The sequence below is a fragment of the Conger conger genome, chromosome 2 (genome assembly GCF_963514075.1).
Source record: "Conger conger chromosome 2, fConCon1.1, whole genome shotgun sequence".
Lineage (NCBI taxonomy): Eukaryota > Metazoa > Chordata > Actinopteri > Anguilliformes > Congridae > Conger > Conger conger.
The window spans coordinates 85,921,489-85,946,048 of NC_083761.1; the positions used below are offsets into that span (position 1 = coordinate 85,921,489).

At 44.5% G+C, this 24,560-nt stretch overlaps 1 protein-coding gene across 1 annotated transcript in view; it reads right to left on the reverse strand.

Moving 5' to 3' along the window:
• Nucleotides 1-322: 322 nt before the first annotated feature.
• The window catches only part of LOC133116285 (deleted in malignant brain tumors 1 protein-like), a 91,061-nt gene continuing 66,823 nt past the window's right edge, over nucleotides 323-24,560 (reverse strand). The window contains exons 6-12 of the mRNA XM_061225727.1: nucleotides 19,610-19,915; nucleotides 9,779-10,087; nucleotides 9,033-9,338; nucleotides 5,459-5,767; nucleotides 1,886-2,170; nucleotides 855-935; nucleotides 323-723 (exon numbers count right to left, since the gene is read on the reverse strand). Of these exons, the coding sequence (XP_061081711.1) occupies nucleotides 665-723; nucleotides 855-935; nucleotides 1,886-2,170; nucleotides 5,459-5,767; nucleotides 9,033-9,338; nucleotides 9,779-10,087; nucleotides 19,610-19,915 (1,655 nt within the window). The 3' untranslated portion in view covers nucleotides 323-664. The remainder of the gene's footprint in view (nucleotides 724-854; nucleotides 936-1,885; nucleotides 2,171-5,458; nucleotides 5,768-9,032; nucleotides 9,339-9,778; nucleotides 10,088-19,609; nucleotides 19,916-24,560) is intronic.

Consider the following 24,560-nt stretch of genomic DNA (forward strand, 5'->3'; position numbering starts at 1 on the left):
CCTGGCTGACAGGTCTCCTGCTACCGGACCTCCCTGCATGTCTACCGACTACGTGTTTGCCTCTTCCCTCGGCACCGTGCTTTTCGTTTGTTTACTATTTGTTTGGCTGGATCTTCGTGTATGGACTTTGCTTGTTCTGACCACTCTCCTGGGATTCGTCCCGAATAAAGCCCTGACGGGACTTTATCTACCCTTTCTTTCTGAGTCGTGCATTTTGGGTCCAGCCCCCACGCACCCGTCTCAATTTTTTTACAATTGTGACTCTGAAATAGGGGAAGAGTAACATAACTACATTACACTTTAAAAATAATGTAACACAGAGTTTAACATCTGTCCAATTTAATACATACAGACACATGGTGACATACATATTCATTTTCAGTCAATTTGTCAATTTACTGCAATTTACTGCAATTTAAGTTCAGTGACCTAACCTAGAACAAACATACAGCAATCAAAGCAAACTAACTACACAAAGATCAAAAGTGCAGCCCAGCTCTAAAGACACATCTTCCTGTTCCCATACCCTAAAATGCCCCCATGACTGCACCCCCAATTTCCCCTCCTGCAAGCTGAGAAACATCACAATGATGAAAAAAGAGTCCTGAGCTCTCAGACTTCATTCTCATTTCACATGAGTACACGGACCCAGCCTCTGTGTGTTTTATATGGCAATTTCCACATTCCCTCCAGTGTAGCGGACAGCTGTTTCAGTAGACGGCCCTGTACATCAACAAACACGTACAGACACAACAGATGAGAGAGAACTGTGAGTGAGCAGAGCTGCAGCCTGAGCCCTGAAACACACATCATGTTTTAGAGAGTAAGTGTGCATCCCAGTGAAAGCACATCACCTGGTCTCCTGTACCATTTCACACACAGTACAATGGTGGCCAGCAGGAGAGGAGCAGCACCCAGACCACACATCACTCTGCCTGTGGAGACACAGAGATGAGGGATGCATACTGCTATACATTGCTCCTGTGCTGAACGTCACTCTGAACATAAGCATCTGCTACAGTAAGTGTACTGTAATGCATCTGCTACAGTAAGTGTACTGTAATGCATCTGCTACAGTAAGTGAATGCAGTGTACTGTAATGCATCTGCTACAGTAAGTGAATGCAGTGTACTGTAATGCATCTGCTACAGTAAGTGTATGCAGCATAATGTAATACAGTATACAGTGGACGCCATTTTGGCTCTACATCCAGAGTGGCCTTAGGCAGTGCTGTGGGAAGCAGACAGACTGGGTCACTGTTCCGTCTTCATACCAGCGTATTTATGACCGTGGAGAAAACAAATCACCCTCACAGAGGGACAAAGGCAGCTGGAATTCTTTTCTGAATACTATTTAGAAAAGACATTCAATAATGAACACTGGAAAAGTATGTCGGCAGTTATGGAACAAACAGGATCCCACTGCATTATGGGACCTTGCAAGTTTTACACACAGAACAATATCAGTCAGCACTCACCTGTTACCTGTATGCGGACAGGGTGACTGTACTCTGTGTAACAGCACTCACCTGTTACCTGTATGTGGACAGGGTGACTGTACTCTGTGTAACAGCACTCACCTGTTACCTGTATGTGGACAGGGTGACTGTACTCTGTGTAACAGCACTCACCTGTTACCTGTATGTGGACAGGGTGACTGTACTCTGTGTAACAGCACTGACATGTTACCTGTATGTGGACAGGATGACTGTACTCTGTGTACCAGCACTCACCTGTTACCTGTATGTGGACAGGGTGACTGTACTCTGTATACCAGCACTCACCTGTTACCTGTATGTGGACAGGGTGACTGTACTCTGTGTACCAGCACTCACCTGTTACCTGTATGTGGACAGGGTGACTGTACTCTGTGTAACAGCACTCACCTGTTACCTGTATGTAGACAGGGTGACTGTACTCTGTGTACCAGACTGGGTTGCTCCTCCCTGCTCTGCAGCTGTACTCCCCGGTGTGTGCAAGAGCTGCAGCACTGAGGGTGTACGAGCCTTCAGCTGTACTGGCAATGAGGGCAGTGCCACTTGATCCATCTCCTTTGTACCAGTAATATTCCCAGCCAGCAGAGGGCACTGAGACCTCACAAGAGAGACTGACAGCTTGTCCTCTATATATCCGCCCATGTGGAGAGACCGTCAAGACAGCCTGGGGTGTCTCTGTAAGACAGAGAACAGACTGAGCTTCTCCCTCATAATAATGTTCTCATCAAACATACAGTGCAAACGAGCTTTAACCTGGTATTCAGCTGAGCACATTTCACTCATCCATGAACTGGGAAACCATGTGACCCCCTCAGAGTAGGTGTGGGCGGGGTCAACGTTCTAACTGCTAGATCGGGGGTGTCTAATCAAATGGCAAATGGTCTGCATTTATATAGCGCCTTTATCCAAAGCGCTGTATAATTGATGGTTCTCATTCATCCATTCACACACACACACACCAACAGCAAATGGCTACCATGCAAGGCACCAGCCAGCTCAGCAGAAGCATCTTCGACACACCCAGGGGATCAACCAGCAACCCCCCGACTGCCAGACGACTGCTCTCACCTCCTGAGCCAATGTCGCCCCCAATCTTATCCAAAAAGGACCGGCGTGAACGTGAGTTCTTGTTTTTGCCCAGCACTACGATACCCCGATTCTGACGGGCTAAAACAAAAACCTGAACCCACCTTGGCCCTTTACAGATAAGATTACACACCCCTGTGCTATTGTAATGCAGATATGACTGCAGTGGAGCTGGTTAGGGTTACGGCTAAGAGCTAACCTCTCCTCTGTCCTCATCTTCCTCGACCTGTCGGCCGCCTTCGATACAGTCAACCATGAGATTCTGCTCTCATCGCTGTCTGGGATGGGTGTCACAGGTTCTGCACTCGATTGGTTTTCCTCCTACCTCTCTGGTCGCTCCTACCAGGTGACTTGGAGGGGCGCACTCTCGCACTCTTGGGCCTCTCCTCTTCTCGCTATACACCATGTCTCTTGGTTCTGTTATCTCTTCCCACGGCTTCTCTTATCACTCCTACGCTGATGACACCCAACTCTTCATTTCCTTCCCCCCTGACACCCAAATCACCACACAGATCTCTGCCTGCTTGGCTGATATCTCTGCATGGATGACTTCCCATCACCTGAAGCTCAACCTTGCCAAAACTGAGCTTCTCTACATCCCTGCTAAGTCCTCTCCGTCAATCGACCTCTCACTGACTGTGGAGGACTTTGTAGTTTCCTCCTCCCGTACGGCAAAGAATCTTGGGGTGACTCTTGATAACTGCCTCTCCCTGGCTCCACAAGTATCCTCCACTGCCAGAACCTGCAGGTTCTTTCTGTTTAATATACGCCGCATCCGTCATCTCCTGACGGAGAAAGCCACCCAGCTCCTAGTCCAGGCGCTCGTCATTTCCCGCCTGGATTACTGCAACTCCCTCCTAGCCGGTCTCCCAGCGTGTGCCATCAAGCCCCTCCAGCTGGTCCAGAATGCTGCAGCCTGCTTGATCACCAGTCAGCCCAGGTCGGCTCATGTCACCCCGCTTCTCATTGGCCTCCACTGGCTTCCTATTGCCGCACGCATCCGATTCAAGGCCCTAGTGTTGGCATTTCAGGCTGCTAAGGGGACTGCCCCACATTACATACAATCCCTGATCACTCCCTACTCCCCAGCTAGACCACTCCGGTCTGCCAGCTCTGGTCGCCTTACGATTCCCTCTCTACGGGCACCTGGCGGTCGAGCTGCACGTTCACGCTTGTTTTCCGTTCTGGTTCCTCAGTGGTGGAATGACTTGCCTACCACTGTCAGGACAGCAGAATCCCTCCCCCTATTTCGACGCAGACTCAAAACACACCTCTTCAAACTCTACCTTAGTCCCCCCTCCTGATTTACCCCGCCCCCCCCTTCTGATACCCCTATCCCTGCCTAACCCCCCCCCCCCCAAAAAAAAAAAAAAAAAAAAAAAAAAAATTGCACTTATGATGACGACTATATGTTTAGAACAGCAGTCCAGGTGTATTTTTCTAGTTCGGGATGTGATGCTTTGACTTGTGGTAGAACCTATGCACTTGTAAGTCGCTTTGGATTAAAAGCGTCTGCCAAATGACTAAAATGTAAAAAATGTAAAATGTAAAGCATTATGATTTCCCATTCTATCAGAACAGAGAGGACCTGCATTCTGTTGATTTAAACAGTAACATGGTGGTTGAATGTGACACTTGCCAGTTGTCTTTAAGCAACAATAAAACAAATGTACATCAATTAGCTATGATTGACAGACCGTGTCCCCACTTTCCACACATTGTGGTTTGTTACCATAGCTACCTCCATGATAGACGCTCGCACTGTGAGTTTTCACAAGCTAGCTAACTTACTATTTCAACTATGATCGATAGCTAAGGTAAGGATGCTGGCTTATCCAATCATAATTTCTGCTTGCTAGCTAGCCAAGTTAAGATAAAAACACCCATACATGCTGCCGGTGCCATTGGGCCAGCTGCAGGGTCGTCAGCTGGGAGCCACCCTTCACAGACGTTTCGCCCCTTTAATCCCAGAACAACTCCAGGTGGTCGGGCAGCGATAGGGACGTCTCCCTACCGCCCCCTGCAGCTGGCTTTACGATCCTCCCCGTTCCCACTTTGGTAAATTTAGTAATAAAAAACCTTACTTTGTTGTTTTCATGAAAGATGTCGAACAATATGTGTAACTACTTTCTAATTCAACTAACAAAAATGCTAACAAAGCACTTAATGTTATATCTTATATTTTTCGAGTGTGATATACCCCTGGCTCTTTTGTTTTTGTTCTGTTTGTACACTATTCCCTGTATACTGAATTCTTACTGTATTCCTTTGTTAATTAATAAAATAAATATATGTACTCTATGGTGCTGATTACGGTGGCAGTGATGATGAAGATGTTAAACCTGTCCATTACAAAGAGGATGGTGGAAGACAGGGTGGTTTGATTATCTCAGAAACTGCTGAACTTCTGCGATTTTCACACACACTTGTCTCGAGATTTCGCAAAGAATGGTGCAAAAAACAAAAAGAAGTCCAATTAGCAGCAGTTCTGTGGGCATAAATGCCTTGTTAATGAGAGAGGTCAGAGGAGAAGGGCCAGACTGGTCAAAGCTGACAAGAAGTAAGTGACAGTAATGAAAATAACCACACATTACAACAGTGGTTTGCAGAAGAGCATCTCTGAACACACAACGCGTCTAAGCTCTAAGTGGATAGGCGACAGGAGCAGGAGACTCCAGTCTAAAAGATGAGTCTAATGTATACCTAATAAAGTGCTCACACTCATTGAGCACTTCATAAGGTTTTTATTAGACTTTTCTTTGGACTTCTACTGCTGTAGCCTATCCTATGATTTCTTGTGTGTTCAGTGATGCTCTTCTGCATACCACTGTTGTAATGTGTGGGTTTTAGTAAGAGCTGAATAACACTGAGTCCTACCTGAGCAGATCACTCCAGCATCCTCTCCATGATTACAGCGATGTTTACCCCATCCTTGTGACCCACACTGCTTCAGTGAGGATTCTGATCCACTGCAGGACACAGGACCCATCCATATTGTCCCAGACCCTGGTCCAAAGTGAGCCTCTCTTAGTGCATCTACAGCATCTCCACAGCCCAGCTGTCTGCACACCACCACAGCATCCCTCAGGTCCCAGCCACGGTCACACACTCTCCCCCACTCTCCATCACGGTAAACCTCCACTCTCCCAGCACAGGGGCTGCTACCATTCACCAGCCTTATACTGTCTGAGAGAGAGAGAGAGAGAGAGAGGGAGAGAGCGAGAGAGAGAGAGAGAGAGAGAGAGAGAGAGGGAGAGAGAGAGAGAGAGTGAGGGAGAGGGAGAGAGAGAGAGTTTTGGCAAAACATCAAAATATGGCGGGTCCTATTCTCTGACACAGTCCATTAAAATATGTTTTTGAAAACATCTGAAGAGCAAAATAAACAAAATAGACATGCTGATTCATATTTTATCTGCAACACCGAGTTTGAAATTTTGATCCTAGTTTTGTGAGCCATGCGAGCAGTGCTGGACTCAGTTGATTTGCATGGGCAGATCACGATATGTAAATACAGAACCGCCAAATGTACACGGCACTCACTGGACTGCGAACTTCACGCACCGCAAGCCTCTCCATAGAAAATTAATGGAATGTGTAGCATGCTGGATTTGGTGTGTGAGCACACTGGAATGTTCCTGTCATGTCTGTAATGTTTGTAATGTTTGTAATGTTTGTCAGCTTTGACCAGTCTGGCCCTTCTCCTCTGACCTCTCTCATAAACAAGGCATTTCTTCCCACTGAACTTCTGCTCACGAGATGATTTTTGTTTTTCGCACCATTCTCCACAAACTGTAGAGACTGTTGCGCGTGAAAATCCCAGGAGATCAGCAGAAACTCAAACCACCCTGTCTGGCACCAACATCAAACAGTCACTTAGATCACATTTCTTCCCCATTCTGACATTTGGTCTGAAAAACAGCTGAACCTCTTCACCATGTCTACATGCTTTTATGCATTGCTGCCGCATTATTGGCTGATTAAATATTTGCATTAACAAGCTGGTGTACAGGTCTACCCAATAAAGTGGTTGCCCCGGGGCGGCCTGTAGCATAGTGGTTAAGGTACATGACTGGGACACACAAGGTGGTTCTAATCCCGGTGTAGCCACAATAAGATCCGCCCTTGAGCAAGGCCCTTAACCCTGCATTGCTCCAGGGGAGGATTGTCTCCTGCTTAGTCTAATCAACTGTACGTCGCTCTGGATACGAACGTCTGCCAAATGCCAATAATGTAATGTAATGTAATGAATAGAGGAATACTAATAGGGTTAAAAATTAGTGGCCCCTATGCGGAGATTCTAGATCAGCCAATAAATAAACCACGATACAAAGGCAGTAGTACCACTCTGCCTTCCACTCTTCACTGGTCCGGGCTGAACGAGAATCTCCACAATAGGGCCAATAGATTCACCTTCGTTTATCTGACTCCATTTTAGAATAATAATTTAGATTAGTTATCCACATTAGGTAGATTTCTTATTGATAATTTTGACTTGATCGCCATAGGAATCCTGTACTGAGATTTACTCTCCGAACAGTCCTCTGCTGGTACCGCCGCATGTCACATCGCGCGTTATGTGCACGTCTCACAAACTGACTAGCTATCTGTAGTCATTACAGAGGTCGCAGGAATAGCTACTCTTGGGTATATCTGTTTACAGTTTAGGGACCCAAGCAGACCAACCTAGCTACGGCTGTGCTCGACATGAATGAACTACCATGTGGAGGCGAGGGATTTACCAACATAGGCCTACGGGTGCTATACGCCGTGATACATTAAGCGTAAATATTCATCCTCCCTAGACCAGTTTGAGGGGGTAAACCAAGCATTCCCTGTATAACTTTGAGTGTCAGTAAGCGAAACCACACAGATCAAGTTTTAACAATTTATTTTACCTGGCAGATTACATACGTAATTATACACTAGTTCCAAATCAAAAAAGCATTACAATGGAAACCAAATTACGGAGTCTTAAAAGTCATACCTGGTAATAAAAGCTACATACGGGAGTCTGGCTACAGACACCCTGTACATAGAAATTACGTGCACGGTGTGCACGGGAGAGACTGATTGCATCCTCCCAGAATGCTTAGTTTACTGTCCTTAAATCCAAAATCTGGCCTTTGATGTTAACCCTAAAAATGGGTCACCCATCTGTAATTTGGAGCCACGCCTCCCCAGGAAACGCAGGGGGGTTGAGGCACATGGCTTTCACTGGGGCAGAGCTCCACACAGTTTTTCCCTGGTTCCTGGTTGGTTATGATGTCCAGGGTTTGCTGTTGCAGAAATGAAACCATTGCACCAGTCGCACTGAAACAATCAGAATAATACCAAACATGAATATTATCGAAACTGACTTTGTCATGAAACATCCAGTGCTGTACACATCATTTAGTGACTGAGTAAAGAGGGAGAGAGCAATGAAGGGGGGTTCAGGAGAAGGTCAGGGCCTAACAGGCCGTGCCCTCTGAAACCTTCCCGTGCCGTAAAGGATGTTGCCCCGTCGTAACGAGTTTTACGGCTGGAGGCCTGAGTCTTCCCCCACAGGCTCCTGCCCGTATGGGTGCGGAGATAGTGGGGGTTAATGGTGCATGCTCCTGGGTTAAATTACTTCACAGCCACATATTCCACAGTACCAGAGGAAGCCAGCAAGTTGACCAGTGCCCTGAGTGATAATGCCAGATGTTAATAATTTCCGCCTTACAAGACTTATTGGTCTTCTGCTGCTGTAGCCTATCCACTTCAAGGATTGACACGTTGTGTGTTCAGAGATACTCTTCTGTATACCACTGCCGTAATGTGTGGTTGTTTGCGTTTCTGTCGACTTCCTGTCAGCTTCGACCGGTCTGGCCCTTCTCCTTTGAACTCTCTTTTGAACAAGGTGTTTCTGTCCGCAGAACCGCTGCTCCCTGGATGTTTTTTGTTTATCGCACCATTCTCCACAAACTCTAGAGACTGTTGTGCATGAAAACCCCAGGAGATCAGCAGATACTCAAACCACCCTGTCTGGCACCAACATCAAACAATCACTTAGATCACATTTCTTCCCCATTCTGACATTTGGTCTGAAAAACAGCTGAACCTCTTCACCATGTCTACATGCTTTTATGCATTTAGATGCTGCCACATTATTGGCTGATTCAATATTTGCATTAACAAGCTGGTGTACAGGTCTACCCAATAGAGTGGTCACGAGTATATAAGTTTGACTTTCCCAGATATAAGAACAGTTCCACCCTGAATAGAAGAAATGAGGATGTTGAGATGGTCCGAGGTACATATCAGGGAGATCATACAAACTCCACACTTGATTAAACTCACACACACTGGCGTGTAACATTTCACAGTATAATGAATAAAGACCTTGTTAAATATAAACTCATATGGCCTATTAAGGGACTATATTCATCCAGCATCACAGAAACTCTCACAGTGCACAGAAGACTCTTACCAGAACACACCAGGCTCACATCGTTTCCATGGGAGCAGGGTTGATTCTGTGAGGCTGCAGTGGGGCAGAAGTTAATCTGAGATTCGTTGCCTCTGCACTGAATCTCCTCTGCCCACACCTGGCCCTCGCCCTGGCCGAATGCAGCTGCCCCGCGCAGCTCTTTAGGAGCCCCACAGCCCAGCTCCCTGCACACAACCTCTGCGTCCTGCTGGTCAAAGTCAGCATCACACACCGTGCCCCAGGAGCTCCCATGATGCACCTCTACTCTCCCAGAGCACAGGTCAGTCCCGCCCACCAGCCTGACCTCTGCAGTTGAACAGAGAATAAAGAGAGAATCATTAGCAATGGCCGGCACCTTATTCCAGAGACAACATTCAGCACAGCTGTCTGAACACAGGACTGCACAGCTATTATACATAGGGTGTGAGATGAGCCAATCACACGTCTACTGCAGTCTGAGGTGAGACAATTACCTGTAAACCTCTTTAGGAGATGAGCCAATCACATTTACAAAATAAGAGCAACATAAAAAGACAGAACATAAACATGAGTCTGTTGCAACTGTGCAAACTCTGGTTAGTTCAGTGAATGGCACAATGCACACATCAGTTTATAACACAGCATAAAAAAATGAAATACTATGTTTTAGAAACATGTAATATAAGTTTGTTTCTAAAAATGTACACATGCTCACGTAAATCCAAAGTGCCATTTGGTATAAGACTATTGTAAGAGCTGAGTCCTACCTGAGCAGATCACTCCAGCATCCTCTCCATGATTACAGCGATGTTTACCCCATCCTAGTGACTCACACTGCTTCAGTGAGGATTTTGATCCACTGCAGGACACATAAGCCATCCATATTCTCCCAGACCCTGGTCCAAAGTGAGCATCTCCTAGTGCATCTACAGCATCTCCACAGCCCAGCTGTCTGCACACCACCACAGCATCCTTCAGGTCCCAGCCATCATCACACACTGTCCCCCACTCTCCCTGATGGTAAACCTCCACTCTCCCAGCACAGGGGCTGCTACCATTCACCAGCCTTATACTGTCTGAGAGAGAGAGAGAGAGAGAGAGAGAGAGAGAGAGAGAGAGAGAGAGAGAGAGAGAGAGAGAGAGAGAGAGAGAGAGAGAAAGGGAGAGAGAGAGAGAGAGAGAGGGAGAGGGAAGGGGGGGTGATGTACTCAAATTAACTTCATGAATGAAATACAGAATTATTATAACTCACAAAGGGTTTCCTCCCTGTCCCAATTACTTGATTTCAAATAAAAGGTGCTTTCACCGAGGTGTTTGCTAGATTGTAGAATGCTTTTTAACTGCAGCCAAAAGTGCTAAAAGAAGTGAAGAAAATGCATTGATTTTATCCAGTATACAGTACATGAGCATCTTCTTCAGGAACATGGTTCTTTTGTGGAAACACTGTTGATAGATCTTTAAAATTGCTTAACCTGGTGTAGCGTGGGTTTATACCCCCAAGTTGTCAAGATACCCACACACCAAATCCAGCGACCGCACATGGTGACAAATTGTTCCCCCAAGTTGTCCGTATCATGGGCGGTACTGTAGGTGGGTTCGGTCTGATTGATCGCTCCATGGGATCAATACAAGGAGGGACGTAATCTACTGCAGAATACTGTCAGCACCTGATTGGACAGCACTGCATTTGTTTGTTTTAGCAAAACATCACCATATGGCGGGTCCTATTCTCTTAAACAGTCCATTAAAATATGTTTTTGAAAACATCTCAAGAGCAAAATAAACAACATAGACATGCTGATTCATATTTTATCTGCAACACCTAGTTTGAAAGTTTGATCCTAGTTTTGAGAGCCATGCGAGCAGTGCTGGACTCAGTTGATTTGCTTGGGCAGATCACGATATGTAAATACAGAACCGCCAAACGTACACGGCACTCACTGGACTACGAACTTCACGCACCGCAAGCCTCTCCATAGAAAATGAATGGAATGCATTGCATGCCCGATTTTTTCTGTGAGCACACTGTGATTTTCTTTACTTCCGGTTAATCCGATGGTCCGCCAACAACACAAAGTTTGGAAAAATCCAAAGAACATGTCATCCGTCGGCCATCATAAATATTGGCCACAAGGGGGCGCAGGAGCGCAACTGTCCATTAACCATTCTCCATTGGAATGAATGACTTTTACATTACATTACATTACATTATTGGCATTTGGCAGACGCTCTTATCCAGAGCGACGTACAACAAAGTGCATACCCATAACCAGGGATAAGTTCGCTGAAAGACCCTAGAGGGAAGTACAATTTCAACTGCTACCTGTACAACAAAGATAAGGACAAGGGGCTTTTTTTTTTTTTTGAACAAACAAACAAACAGAGCAAAAGTCACCAAAGTTAACTATCCAAACACTGCTTACCTAGCCAACTAAAAATACCGATACACAAAGCAAGTCACAGAGACAACAATTAAGGTTCACAGGGAGGTAGGGAGGGATGGGGAGAGGTGCTGCTTGAAGAGGTGCGTCTTCAGCTTGCCCTTGAAGGTGGGGAGAGATTCTATAGTTCTGACCTCAACGGGGAGTTCGTTCCACCACCGTGGAGCCAGAACAGACAGTAGTCGTGAGCGTGAGGTGGAGGTTCTGAGAGGGGGAGGTGCCAAGCGGCCTGTGGAGGCTGAACGAAGAGGTCTGGCAGGGGTGTAGGGTCTGATGATTTTTTGCAGATAAGCTGGGGAAGACCCTTTAACTGCTTGGAAGGCTAGCACCAATGTTTTGAATTTGATGCGAGCCATGACAGGCAGCCAGTGGAGGGAAGTAAGCAGGGGGGTGACGTGTGAGTATTTGGGAAGGTTGAAGACCAGACGAGCTGCTGCATTCTGGATGAGTTGGAGGGGTCTGATGGCGGACGCTGGGAGGCCAGCCAAGAGGGAATTGCAGTAGTCCAGGCGGGACAGAACCATCAGACTTCTGGTGTCAAGCCGATGATGCGCTGAGTTGTGAACACAGCGTAAACACCTTCACTGTGGATTCAAAGGGTAAGACCCCAGCAGTGTCTGCAGGAACACAGAGTGCACCCGAGTCTCTATCTCCCTGGCTTTGTACACTGTACACCAGTGACATGAGCTCTGTCTGTCACATGACAGATGAATGGGAAATGGTCTGCATTTGTATCACGCATTCATCCAAACGCTGTACAGTTCATGCTTCTCATTCACACACTCACAGTCACACACCAACAGCGATTGGCTGCCATGCAAGGCACCAACCAGCTTTTCAAGAGCAAATGGGGGTGTCTTGCTCAGTCTTGAGACTTTGACACACCCAGAGCGGGGATTGATACAGCAACACTCCGACTGCCTGACAACTGCTCATACCTCCTGAGCCAATGTCACCCCACTTGTGCAACAGAGGTATTTATTAGACTTATTTTTTAGACTGTAAAACCCCACGCTAACCCAACGACGGAATTTAGCGAGGGCTGAAGGTATCAGCGTGCTCGTCCTTCTGGTGTTGCTGAAAGAATACTAATAGGGTTAAAAATTAGTGGCCCCTATGCGGAGATTCTAGATCAGCCAATAAATAAACCACGATACAAAGGCAGTAGTACCACTCTGCCTTCCTCTCTTCACTGGTCCGGGCTGAACGAGAATCTCCACAATAGGGCCAATAGATTCACCTTCGTTTATCTGACTCCATTTTAGAATAATAATTTAGATTAGTTATCCACATTAGGTAGATTTCTTATTGATAATTTTGACTTGATTGCTATAGGAATCCTGTACTGAGATTTACTCTCCGAACAGTCCTCTGCTGGTACCGCCGCATGTCACATCGCGCGTTATGTGCACGTCTCACAAACTGACTAGCTATCTGTAGTCATTACAGAGGTCGCAGGAATAGCTACTCTTGGGTATATCTGTTTACAGCCTAGGGACCCAAGCAGACCAACCTAGCTACGGCTGTGCTTGACATGAATGAACTACCACGCAGAGGCGAGGGATTTACCAACATAGGCCTACGGGTGCTATACGCCGTGATACATTAAGCGTAAATATTCATCCTCCCTAGACCAGTTTGAGGGGGTAAACCAAGCATTCCCTGTATAACTTTGAGTGTCAGTAACCACACAGATCAAGTTTTAACTATTTATTTTACCTGGCAGATTACATACGTAATTACACACTAGTTCCAAATCAAAAAAGCATTACAATGGAAACCAAATTACGGAGTCTTAAAAGTCATACCTGGTAATAAAAGCTACATACGGGAGTCTGGCTACAGACACCCTGTACATAGAAATTACGTGCACGGTGTGCACGGGAGAGACTGATTGCATCCTCCCAGAATGCTTAGTTTACTGTCCAAAATCTGGCCTTTGATGTTAACCCTAAAAATGGGTCACCCATCTGTAATTTGGAGCCACGCCTCCCCAGGAAACGCAGGGGGGTTGAGGCACATGGCTTTCACTGGGGCAGAGCTCCACACAGTTTTTCCCTGGTTCCTGGTTGGTTATGATGTCCAGGGTTTGCTGTTGCAGAAATGAAACCATTGCACCAGTCGCACTGAAACAATCAGAATAATACCAAACATGAATATTATCGAAACTGACTTTGTCATGAAACATCCAGTGCTGTACACATCATTTAGTGACTGAGTAAAGAGGGAGAGAGCAATGAAGGGGGGTTCAGGAGAAGGTCAGGGCCTAACAGGCCGTGCCCTCTGAAACCTTCCCGTGCCGTAAAGGATGTTGCCCCGTCGTAACGAGTTTTACGGCTGGAGGCCTGAGTCTTCCCCCACAGGCTCCTGCCCGTATGGGTGCGGAGATAGTGGGGGTTAATGGTGCATGCTCCTGGGTTAAATTACTTCACAGCCACATATTCCACAGTACCAGAGGAAGCCAGCAAGTTGACCAGTGCCCTGAGTGATAATGCCAGATGTTAATAATTTCCGCCTTACAAGACTTATTGGTCTTCTGCTGCTGTAGCCTATCCACTTCAAGGATTGACACGTTGTGTGTTCAGAGATACTCTTCTGCATTCTGTGGTTGTTTGCGTTTCTGTCGACTTCCTGTCAGCTTCGACCGGCCCTTCTCCTTTGAACTCTTGTAGGGAAAAATTCACAGAACGAAAGATCTCCCTCCTAAAAGCATGATAACCAATCACAAGTCAAAATCAGACTCCACCTTAGTGAGCAGGCTGGTTCCTCCAAAACTCTCGACGATGTGTGCTAAAAGTTTATCAATATATCTGTATTAAAGTATGATATGTACCCTGTATAGTTTCAAACTGATTAACTGCTAAATTGTGCTAGGATTACACAGTGAGCCCAGCCAGCTGGCAGGGGGGGGGCCGTCTTGAACTGTGTAGACCAAACTGTCAAGGACACGGGCAGAGCAAGATATGACTATACAGCTGATTTCTCCGGGACTCTCGATGTTTTATGCCAGGAGTGTATCTATTTGACCTAGAACATTAATTATAGCTGAGCTTATGAAAACGCAAGAAACCACAGTGAAAACTGTTGAAATGAGAGCAAAGAATGCTACGTACATTTATTCCCTTAGAAGAGAATAATTAATCAAATGTTTAGTATGTCTGTATATTAGAAAAGTATATTAGAAGTGAATATTAATGAAATGTTTAGTTTGTCTGTATATTTTCAATGATTACTGCTGCTTAGTTTGTCTTATAAAAGCGAAAGATACAGAGTGACGTGTAAGGATGACGTGTTAGAGGGAGGGCATCCAGAACTTTATGAGGTCTGGTAGTTTGCCAAGAGCAGGTGCGGGGTGAAGTGAGGACACGTAGTTGGCAGAATGCCCTGAACTTTGTACAGAGTTGGCAGAGCATAAGCAATTTGCCACAATGACGTTGTGGGAGGAGCGTTGGGAGGAGTTACGATAAGAAAAGTGTGGGTGATTTGCCAGAATGAGGTTTGAGGAGGAGTTGTAGGTGGAGTAACTGTGTATAAAATGGGTGTACAAATGCCAGTCGGGGTTCAGTTCTGGAGAGCTGATCCGGCTTTATGCACGTGTGCCAATAAAGTCTGATTTTCCTGAAGATCTTGCTGCCTGGTGTCGTCTTTTCCCTCGCGAAGATGTTTTTCGACAAATTGAAGATTTGGACTCTGTCGTTTCATAGACACGACATTTGGGGGCTCGTCCGGGATACGAAAGAGAAGCTCCCGGCGACTGGAGACCAGGGCGGAGAGTACTTTTTGATAGGCTGCAGCTGCAGCTTATCAGGGAATGAAAGTATTCAAGGACTCTGATCTCCTCTCCCGGACGCCGGAGGCAACATTCTCTCGTATAACTAACCCGGCAACTAAATTAAGGGGAAAAACGTAGCAAACTTTTCAGGAAACGTGCGCGCGGCGAACTGTGAGTAAGCGGTGTGGGAAGTTATTAATTGTGTTGGAAAATGTTTTTTTAGCAGAACTTGTATTAAGTCTAAAAAGTATATTGATACTGCGGACTGAAGTTATATTGTTGCTGCTAACAATTTTAAGTTATGTGATAAGAGGTGCCAGAGACTTGGAGGGAAAGAAACCCAAAAAGGGGATCCTGCAAGCTATATCTAGGTAGTTACCTCAAGGTGTGATGTAAGAGAAAAATTGCTGTGATGTAAGAGAAAATACTGTTACGCTGTGCTGATGCTTCGAAGGCTTGTGCGAATATAATGTTGTATTGAGGCAACAAAGGTAAAAATAACGCTGTGCTGAGGCTTAGAATGCTTGTGCGTGTGCGGATATAACGTTGTATTGAGACAACGGAGGTAAAAATCGTTATTTATGTATGTGTAAGATAAGAAACGCAAAGAGTGAATAAAAGTATTAACGGGAGAAAATACAGGCTCTGGCGGAAAAATAAAGATAAAATATATAATAATATAGATAATAATAGGGAAAATAAAGGTTAAAGACATAATAATATAGATAATAATAGGCGGAAAAAATATAAATAAATAGATAATAATATAAAAGTATTACGGGCAGTATATGAAAATGAAAAAGGGAAAGAAAACTGCGATTGAGATAATAGCGGGGGTGTATCTTAAATGTATACAGGAGATAGAAACTATCGCCGATAAGTGGAAACAAAAAAAGAACTAAGAAAATGGTGGCAAAATGGCCGTTTGATAAGAAAAATATGCGGAGGAGAAGGAGAGCGTAATGGCGACGGGTAGAAACTGAAGCGAAGAGGCGACTCCGCCTCCATATGACGTGTGGCCTTGGGAAGGAGGAGTGTGGAGAAGGGGGGTCAAAACAGGTGCAGAGGGACTTAGCTGGGTGATACAGAACTATAATTTTTTAAAAATAAAACAAGAACAACACAGAAACCCATACGGTTTCGCGATAAGGAGGAGCTCCCCAAAATAGTAGGGCCATTATTAATTAGGGTTGCTGTACCTCGATACATTCCCTGGTCCACTCGGGGCATGCAACATGTAATAACAAATCTCCCTGAGTTACAGAATGGAGTGAGCCACTGGTTCAGGGTGCTGGAGAAGGAGATGAGCGGCCGAATCTTGGCTGTCGGGGGCCTGAAGGCTCTCCTGGGGAAGGTTGTGGGGATGGAAACAATGCTGGATATATTCGAGCAGGCTGGCATTGTCAGAGCCCAGATGCAAACCTACAGCAGTGGACAGTGGGCCATTTGACAATGTACGTGCTGCGCAGGTGGAGGCTGATAACCGAAAGGGACGCACAAACAGATCCCATAATGCCGTAAAGCCATACGGGAGGGGATGTCACCAGGAGTGGGGTGCCGCCTCGATGAGGTGGTGGGACTGAACACCATGACACACAGGGAGTTTGTGGATCATGTGGCGCATGCTGAAGAGAGACAGCGAAAAGATGGAAAAAAGCTGGAAGATCAAGCAAAAGACATTCAAAGAAAACTACTGTGCAGCTGAAGGAGCTGGAAGCCAAAGAACCAAAGCACCCCCCACACCCGAACCATGGAGCAGCCCGATGGCGCCCCGCCAGCGGTGGTCTACAACTTCTCCGGCATCCCTCACCCAGTGGCCATGCAAGGTAATATACAAGGGGGGGAACTACAAATGGGTGGGAACCAAATGAAGGGAGGGCCAGGGAATGGTGGGCAAACCAATCAGTGGACAGGGCAGCAGAATCAGCGCACTTTTGATGATGCTGGTAGTGGTAGTATTTATGATAGCTGGTATTTATCTGATTCTAATTGGAGTAGATAATCAAAGTAAAAATAAAAGTAAACTTGGTGAACTTAGAGTAGTAACACATAGAACCAGACGCCTTCCTAAAGGTTCTTTGTCTCTTTTTATTTTCTTGCTCATGTGAGCTTGTGGGTGAGGGACGTTGTCCCCGGTATTTGTATTTTTGGTTTGTGTTTTTTCCTGAGCTGCGTCTCATGGTTCTTTATTTCCGTGCCTAGTGTTTTTTCTGGGTTGTATGTTGTTATTTTGGTTTTGGTTTTTTAGGGTCATTTTATTCCAGCTTACAGCTGGGAGTGCCAGAAGCACCAACAGTGCCCCAGCGGACCCAGTACGAGAATTGCAAGCCGGCTCACCAGTGGAAGGACGTGCAGACCACATCCACTGGTTGGAAGATCAAGCCAGCTCACCAGTGGAGGGACGTGCAGACCACATCCACTGGTTGGATCCAGGAGCCCACCTGTTACATGGACTATGGCAATTCCTCGTGCTACGAATCAACGTGTTAAGTGTGTGATAATTTTAATAGTTGAGTCACTTAGGATAATACATACAGCTGTGATACGGCTATGGCCAGTCAAATTACGCGGGATGCACTTGTGCAGAGAGTGTTGGAGGAACCATGGAAACGCCATTATATTGAGGAGTCTGAGGCAATTGGATGCTGCTATAGCAGCAGGGGATGTGCAGGAACCCAACTTAGTATGGTGCATTGGCCAAGGGAGATATTCGGGGCCATAGGTTTTGACCCCGAAAGGGGGGAATGTAGGGAAAAATTCACAGAACGAAAGATCTCCCTCCTAAAAGCATGATAACCAATCACAAGTCAAAATCAGACTCCACCTTAGTGAGCAGGCTGGTTCCTCCAAAACTCTCGACGATGTGTGCTAAAAGTTTATCAATATATCTGTATTAAAGTATGATATGTACCCTGTATAGTTTCAAACTGATTAACTGCTAAATTGTGCTAGGATTACACAGTGAGCCCAGCCAGCTGGCAGGGGGGGGGCCGTCTTGAACTGTGTAGACCAAACTGTCAAGGACACGGGCAGAGCAAGATATGACTATACAGCTGATTTCTCCGGGACTCTCGATGTTTTATGCCAGGAGTGTATCTATTTGACCTAGAACATTAATTATAGCTGAGCTTATGAAAACGCAAGAAACCACAGTGAAAACTGTTGAAATGAGAGCAAAGAATGCTACGTACATTTATTCCCTTAGAAGAGAATAATTAATCAAATGTTTAGTATGTCTGTATATTAGAAAAGTATATTAGAAGTGAATATTAATGAAATGTTTAGTTTGTCTGTATATTTTCAATGATTACTGCTGCTTAGTTTGTCTTATAAAAGCGAAAGATACAGAGTGACGTGTAAGGATGACGTGTTAGAGGGAGGGCATCCAGAACTTTATGAGGTCTGGTAGTTTGCCAAGAGCAGGTGCGGGGTGAAGTGAGGACACGTAGTTGGCAGAATGCCCTGAACTTTGTACAGAGTTGGCAGAGCATAAGGACCGTTGGCAATTTGCCACAATGACGTTGTGGGAGGAGCGTTGGGAGGAGTTACGATAAGAAAAGTGTGGGTGATTTGCCAGAATGAGGTTTGAGGAGGAGTTGTAGGTGGAGTAACTGTGTATAAAATGGGTGTACAAATGCCAGTCGGGGTTCAGTTCTGGAGAGCTGATCCGGCTTTATGCACGTGTGCCAATAAAGTCTGATTTTCCTGAAGATCTTGCTGCCTGGTGTCGTCTTTTCCCTCGCGAAGATGTTTTTCGACAAATTGAAGATTTGGACTCTGTCGTTTCATAGACACGACACTCTCTTTTGAACAAGGTGTTTCTGTCCGCAGAACCGCTGCTCCCTGGATGTTTTTTGTTTATCGCACCATTCTCCACAAACTCTAGAGCCTGTTGTGCATGAAAACCCAAGGAGATCAGCAGATACTCAAACCACCCTGTCTGGCACCAACATCAAACAATCACTTAGATCACATTTCTTCCCCATTCTGACATTTGGTCTGAAAAACAGCTGAACCTCTTCACCATGTCTACATGCTTTTATGCATTTAGATGCTGCCACATTATTGGCTGATTCAATATTTGCATTAACAAGCTGGTGTACTGGTCTACCCAATAAAGTGGTAACCAGTGTATAAGTTTGACTTTCCCAGATATAAGAACAGTTCCACCCTGAATAGAAGAAATGAGGATGTTGAGATGGTTCGAGGTACATATCAGGGAGATCATACAAACTCCACACTTGATTAAACTCACACACACTGGCGTGTAACATTTCACAGTATAATGAATAAAGGCCTTGTTAAATATAAACTCATATGGCCTATTAAGGGGCTATATTCACCCAGCATCACAGAAACTCTCACAGTGCACAGAAGACTCTTACCAGAACACACCAGGCCCACATTGTTTCCATGGGAGCAGGGTTGATTCTGTGAGGGTGCAGTGGGGCAGAAGTTAATCTGAGATTCGTTGCCTCTGCACTGAATCTCCTCTGCCCACACCTGGCCCTCGCCCTGGCCGAATGCAGCTGCCCCGCGCAGCTCTTTAGGAGCCCCACAGCCCAGCTCCCTGCACACAACCTCTGCGTCCTGCTGGTCAAAGTCAGCATCACACACCGTGCCCCAGGAGCTCCCATGATGCACCTCTACTCTCCCAGAGCACAGGTCAGTCCCGCCCACCAGCCTGACCTCTGCAGTTGAACAGAGAATAAAGAGAGAATCATTAGCAATGACCAGCACCTTATTCCAGAGACAGCATTCAGCACAGCTGTCTGAACACAGGACTGCACAGCTATTATACATGGAGTGTGAGATGAGCCAATCACACGTCTACTGCAGTCTGAGGTGAGACAATTACCTGTAAACCTCTTTAGGAGATGAGCCAATCACATTTACAAAATAAGAGCAACATAAAAAGACAGAACATAAACATGAGTCTGTTGCAACTGTGCAAACTCTGGTTAGTTCAGTGAATGGCACAATGCACACATCAGTTTATAACACAGCATAAAAAAATGAAATACTATGTTTTAGAAACATGTAATATAAGTTTGTTTCTAAAAATGTACACATGCTCACGTAAATCCAAAGTGCCGTTTGGTATAAGACTATTGTAAGAGCTGAGTCCAACCTGAGCAGATCACTCCAGCATCCTCTCCATGATTACAGTAATGTTTACCCCATCCTGGTGACTCACACTGCTTCAGTGAGGATTCTGATCCACTGCAGGACACATAAGCCATCCATATTCTCCCAGATCCTGGTCCAAAGTGAGCCTCTCCTAGTGCATCTACAGCATCTCCACAGCCCAGCTGTCTGCACACCACCCCAGCATCCCTCATGTCCCAGTCACGACCACACACTGTCACCCACTCTCCCCGATGGTAAACCTCCACTCTCCCAGCACAGGGGCTGCTACCATTCACCAGCCTCACATCCTCCCTGCCTGAGAGAGAGAGTGAGGGAGAGGAAGAGAGAGAGAGAGAGAGAGAGAGAGAGAGAGAGAGAAAAATACTCAAATTAACTTGACGAATGAACAGATTTAAGACAACTTCTTTTTCTTTCTTTTTTTTTTTTTTGCAGACGCTTTTAATCCAAAGCGATTTACAAGTGCATAGGTTAAAAATTAGTGGCCCCTATGCGGAGATTCTAGATCAGCCAATAAATACCATAAGTCAGAGCATCACATCCAGAAACTAGCAACTCATGAAAGGATTCCTTTGACTTAAACTAAAAGGTATTTGCTGCTATGCCTGCAAAGGCTTCAAGATTGCAGAATGCCTTTAATTCCATGTGGCTTCAAAGGATCACCCCAGCAGTGTCTGTAGTAACACAGGGGCACCACTAGGGTGCGCTCTAACTCCCTCGCTTTGTGCACTGGACACCAGTGAGGCCTGTCACATGACTGATTAAGCAGATGACACTCCTGTGACAGCGCTCATCTCTCAGGGAGAAGAAGCCCCTACAGACTGCAGGGACACACGTTGGCCACAAGGGGGAGAAAACCTTTTTACTTTGTCAGACACAAAAACTGTTTCACTGGCCTGATAATTGGAAGGAGAATGCTGATATGGTATTAAAAAGCACGTGCAGATATCAGAAGTTCCATGCCATTGCAAAAAAGGACATTGTCAAAATGTAATCAGGATCAAAAAAATAAGAGTTGTAAAACTTAATTTTACTTATTTAGACTGGGATGATGTGCATTCTTATTGGAGTTTGGAAATAGCAGTTTTCACATTCTGTTGTAAAACGGCAGTTTTGCAGATACGTTGGGTCTCCTGGGATGATATTTTCCCTCTCCAGAGAATTGCTGCACTTCCTTCCCTGATCTTTGCACCTGTGTTTACACTTTAATTCCCTCTGGATAAAAGTATCTGGTAAATGGTAGACACCTTAATGACATGTAACAGGGTAAAGACTGGAAAAGTGAAAATGATTTCCACAGAAGAGGCATCTTCTGCACTCAGCCGTGATCCCCTGCAGATGGGGAAGGATGGTTCCTCTAAAGAAGTGTCGAAGTGAATCTTGGTTAAAGAGTAATATCCTAACACATATAATTGCTGTACCTGGTTACGTTTGTTTTTGAAAAGACAGATTGGGGGGGGGGGGGGGGGGGGGTGAGCAAACAAGACTTACTAAAGTCAGTAAAACCCTTATTGATTTGATTTTCACGAATAGAACTGAGTGAGTGACAAAGACGTACAATTTAATTACAGGTCTGTCCGACCATAACATGATTTTAATCGTTAGAAAATTATCCAGAGTTCACAGGCATCCCGAAGAATAAAATAACACAATTTGAAAATGAATTACTGAATATTAATTGGGATAACATTAAACAAATTCAAGATTTAAATACCTGTTTTAAGTACTACAATGACGAAAACACTTTATAGATGTGATTCAGAAATACACTCATTGAAGCACCCACAGCGTAGTAGGGCTTTACTGTGGCAGAATAAGGATATTCGCCACCTGATGAAAAAACATGTTACTTCATGCAGTTGATCACAGAATCAGAGGGGAAAAGCTTGGCACTTTGGAAGCACTTAAATATTTTAGCCAATTGAGTGCTTAACCCACAAAAATCAACAGTGGAATTGATTATAGAAATGAGTTAGTAATGATAGTATTGAAATTGCAAACGAATTTAATAAATGTTTTACTCAATCAGCTGAGGAAATGGCAGCAAGTTTCCAACCAGTACAGGTAAAAGATACACTGAGAGACAAATCAACGTCCTTTTCTATTAAAGAAGTAGATCAAAGAGAGACTAGTAAGGTTATCACGCAGTGAAGGCAATCTAAGGCCAAGGATAATTTTGTTATTTTGTTTATTTTTTAAAAACACAGTTCTCTTCTCTTAACGGCAGTATGTGGTCAATTTATCAATCAGAACTAATGAGTTTCCTCAGCACTGGAAATCGGTAATTATCACCCCTATTCCAAGTCTGGAGCACTTGACCAGGTCTCTAACTACAGACCAATTTCAATTTTATCTGCACTCTCAAAGGTTCTTGAAAAAACAGTTGCTAAACAACTACTCACCTTCTGCACCCCAAACAATTTGAATTCAGACCAAGGTACTCAACAGAGTTAGCAAACTGTTACCTCACTGAAACTATAAAACAGTCATTAGATGAAGGCAGTGTAGTGGGAGCAGTATTTTTGGACTGTGAACCATGAAATTCTTTCGAATAAACTGCAACGATTCAATTTTTCAAACGATGCAATAACCTGCTTTAGACCTTATCTTGAATACAGAGAGCAATGTGTTCGAATAAATTCTACCCAGTCATCTGTCCAAACTTGCCAAATGGGAATTCCATAAGGTTCAATTTTAGGCCCTTTACTTTTTAGTTTATATTTAAATGACTTACCTGACAGCTGTAAAAGAGTTAGATGCCAAATGTATGCGGACGACACAATTATATATGTGCATGCAAAAAAACCCTCATATGGCAGCAGAGATGCTCACAAAATAAATATCTGGTGTGTCACAGTGGCTCCGAAATAATCATCTGACTCTGAACTGTAATAAGACGGTCTCAATGTGCTTTTTAATTTTAAAAAAATTGAAATGAGCAAGAGATAGATGAGGTACATGAAATTACATTTTTAGGTGTTAATTTAGACTCAAACCTTAAGTTTGATAAACATGTAAAGAGGTTGTGCAAAACTGTCAAAACAAATTTCAATTGCTTCCGCTTAATTAGACATTACATACCTATTAAGGCAGCACAGCAGTTTATGCATGCCATTATATTTTCTCATTTATCATACTGTATAACCGTTTGGGGCCAGGCCAACCAAACAACAACTACACCCATCAGGTCGTTATATAAACAGGCACCATTGCCTAATTTTACTGAAACATAACATGCTAAGTTTTGACAGTTTTGTAAACGTACCATTTATTAAACTTATTTTTAAGTGTGAACAACCTTGCCCCAGAAATAAAACAAACAAAACAGTGGAATCAGAGGTGCAACAACTGGAAATCACAGAGCAGCAAAACGCAGAACATTTGGTCAGTCTTCTTTCTCAGTAAGAAGTATACAACTGTGGAACGCATTACCATCTGAAATTAAAACATTGAAAGAGCTCAAGATTTTTAAACACACATGCTGAAACTGAAGCAAGTCTGTGAACACTGATTTTATGTATTATTAACATTTTGATTTTTGTCTTTGCCCTTATTTTAGTGTTTGTCCTTATTTTAGTCTTTTATCTGTACCACTTTTTAATATTTAGGTATTATTTGAAGTTCACTGCTTCTGTATTTCCTGTTTTAACTTTTAAAAATTTGGCCCGGGACAGGGGTTGCAAATTAGTCATGGCTAGAAACCTGTATGCATGGCATCTTGAAATGTTTCTGTATTTGTCCTGTAGGTATTCATGTTTATTCTTGTTAATTATTCATAGCTCATCGGTTAGTGTTTTCCATTACAGTTCTCATTTGTCTTCCCCTGTTATGTCTGCGTCTGAATGTTTACCAGCCTGGTCACTCCCCTGTCTGCGTGTCCCACTATTCGGGTTTACGGTATTTTCGGGTTTTCAAGAAATTCCTTCCCAACTCGCGATTCTTACTTCCGGCTTTTTCTTGGTAGTTAAATGTTGTAAAGCACGATTCTTACTAACTACTACTTATCTAGGTTTTGTACAGAACTAATCCGTTTGATATACTTACTGTCTGTCTAACTAACTAACTAACTAACAATCACTTTTATTGGGTAGTTTAGAAATATTACATTACATTACATTATTGGCATTTGGCAGACGCTCTTATCCAGAGCGACGTACAGCAAAGTGCATCCCCATAACCAGGGATAAG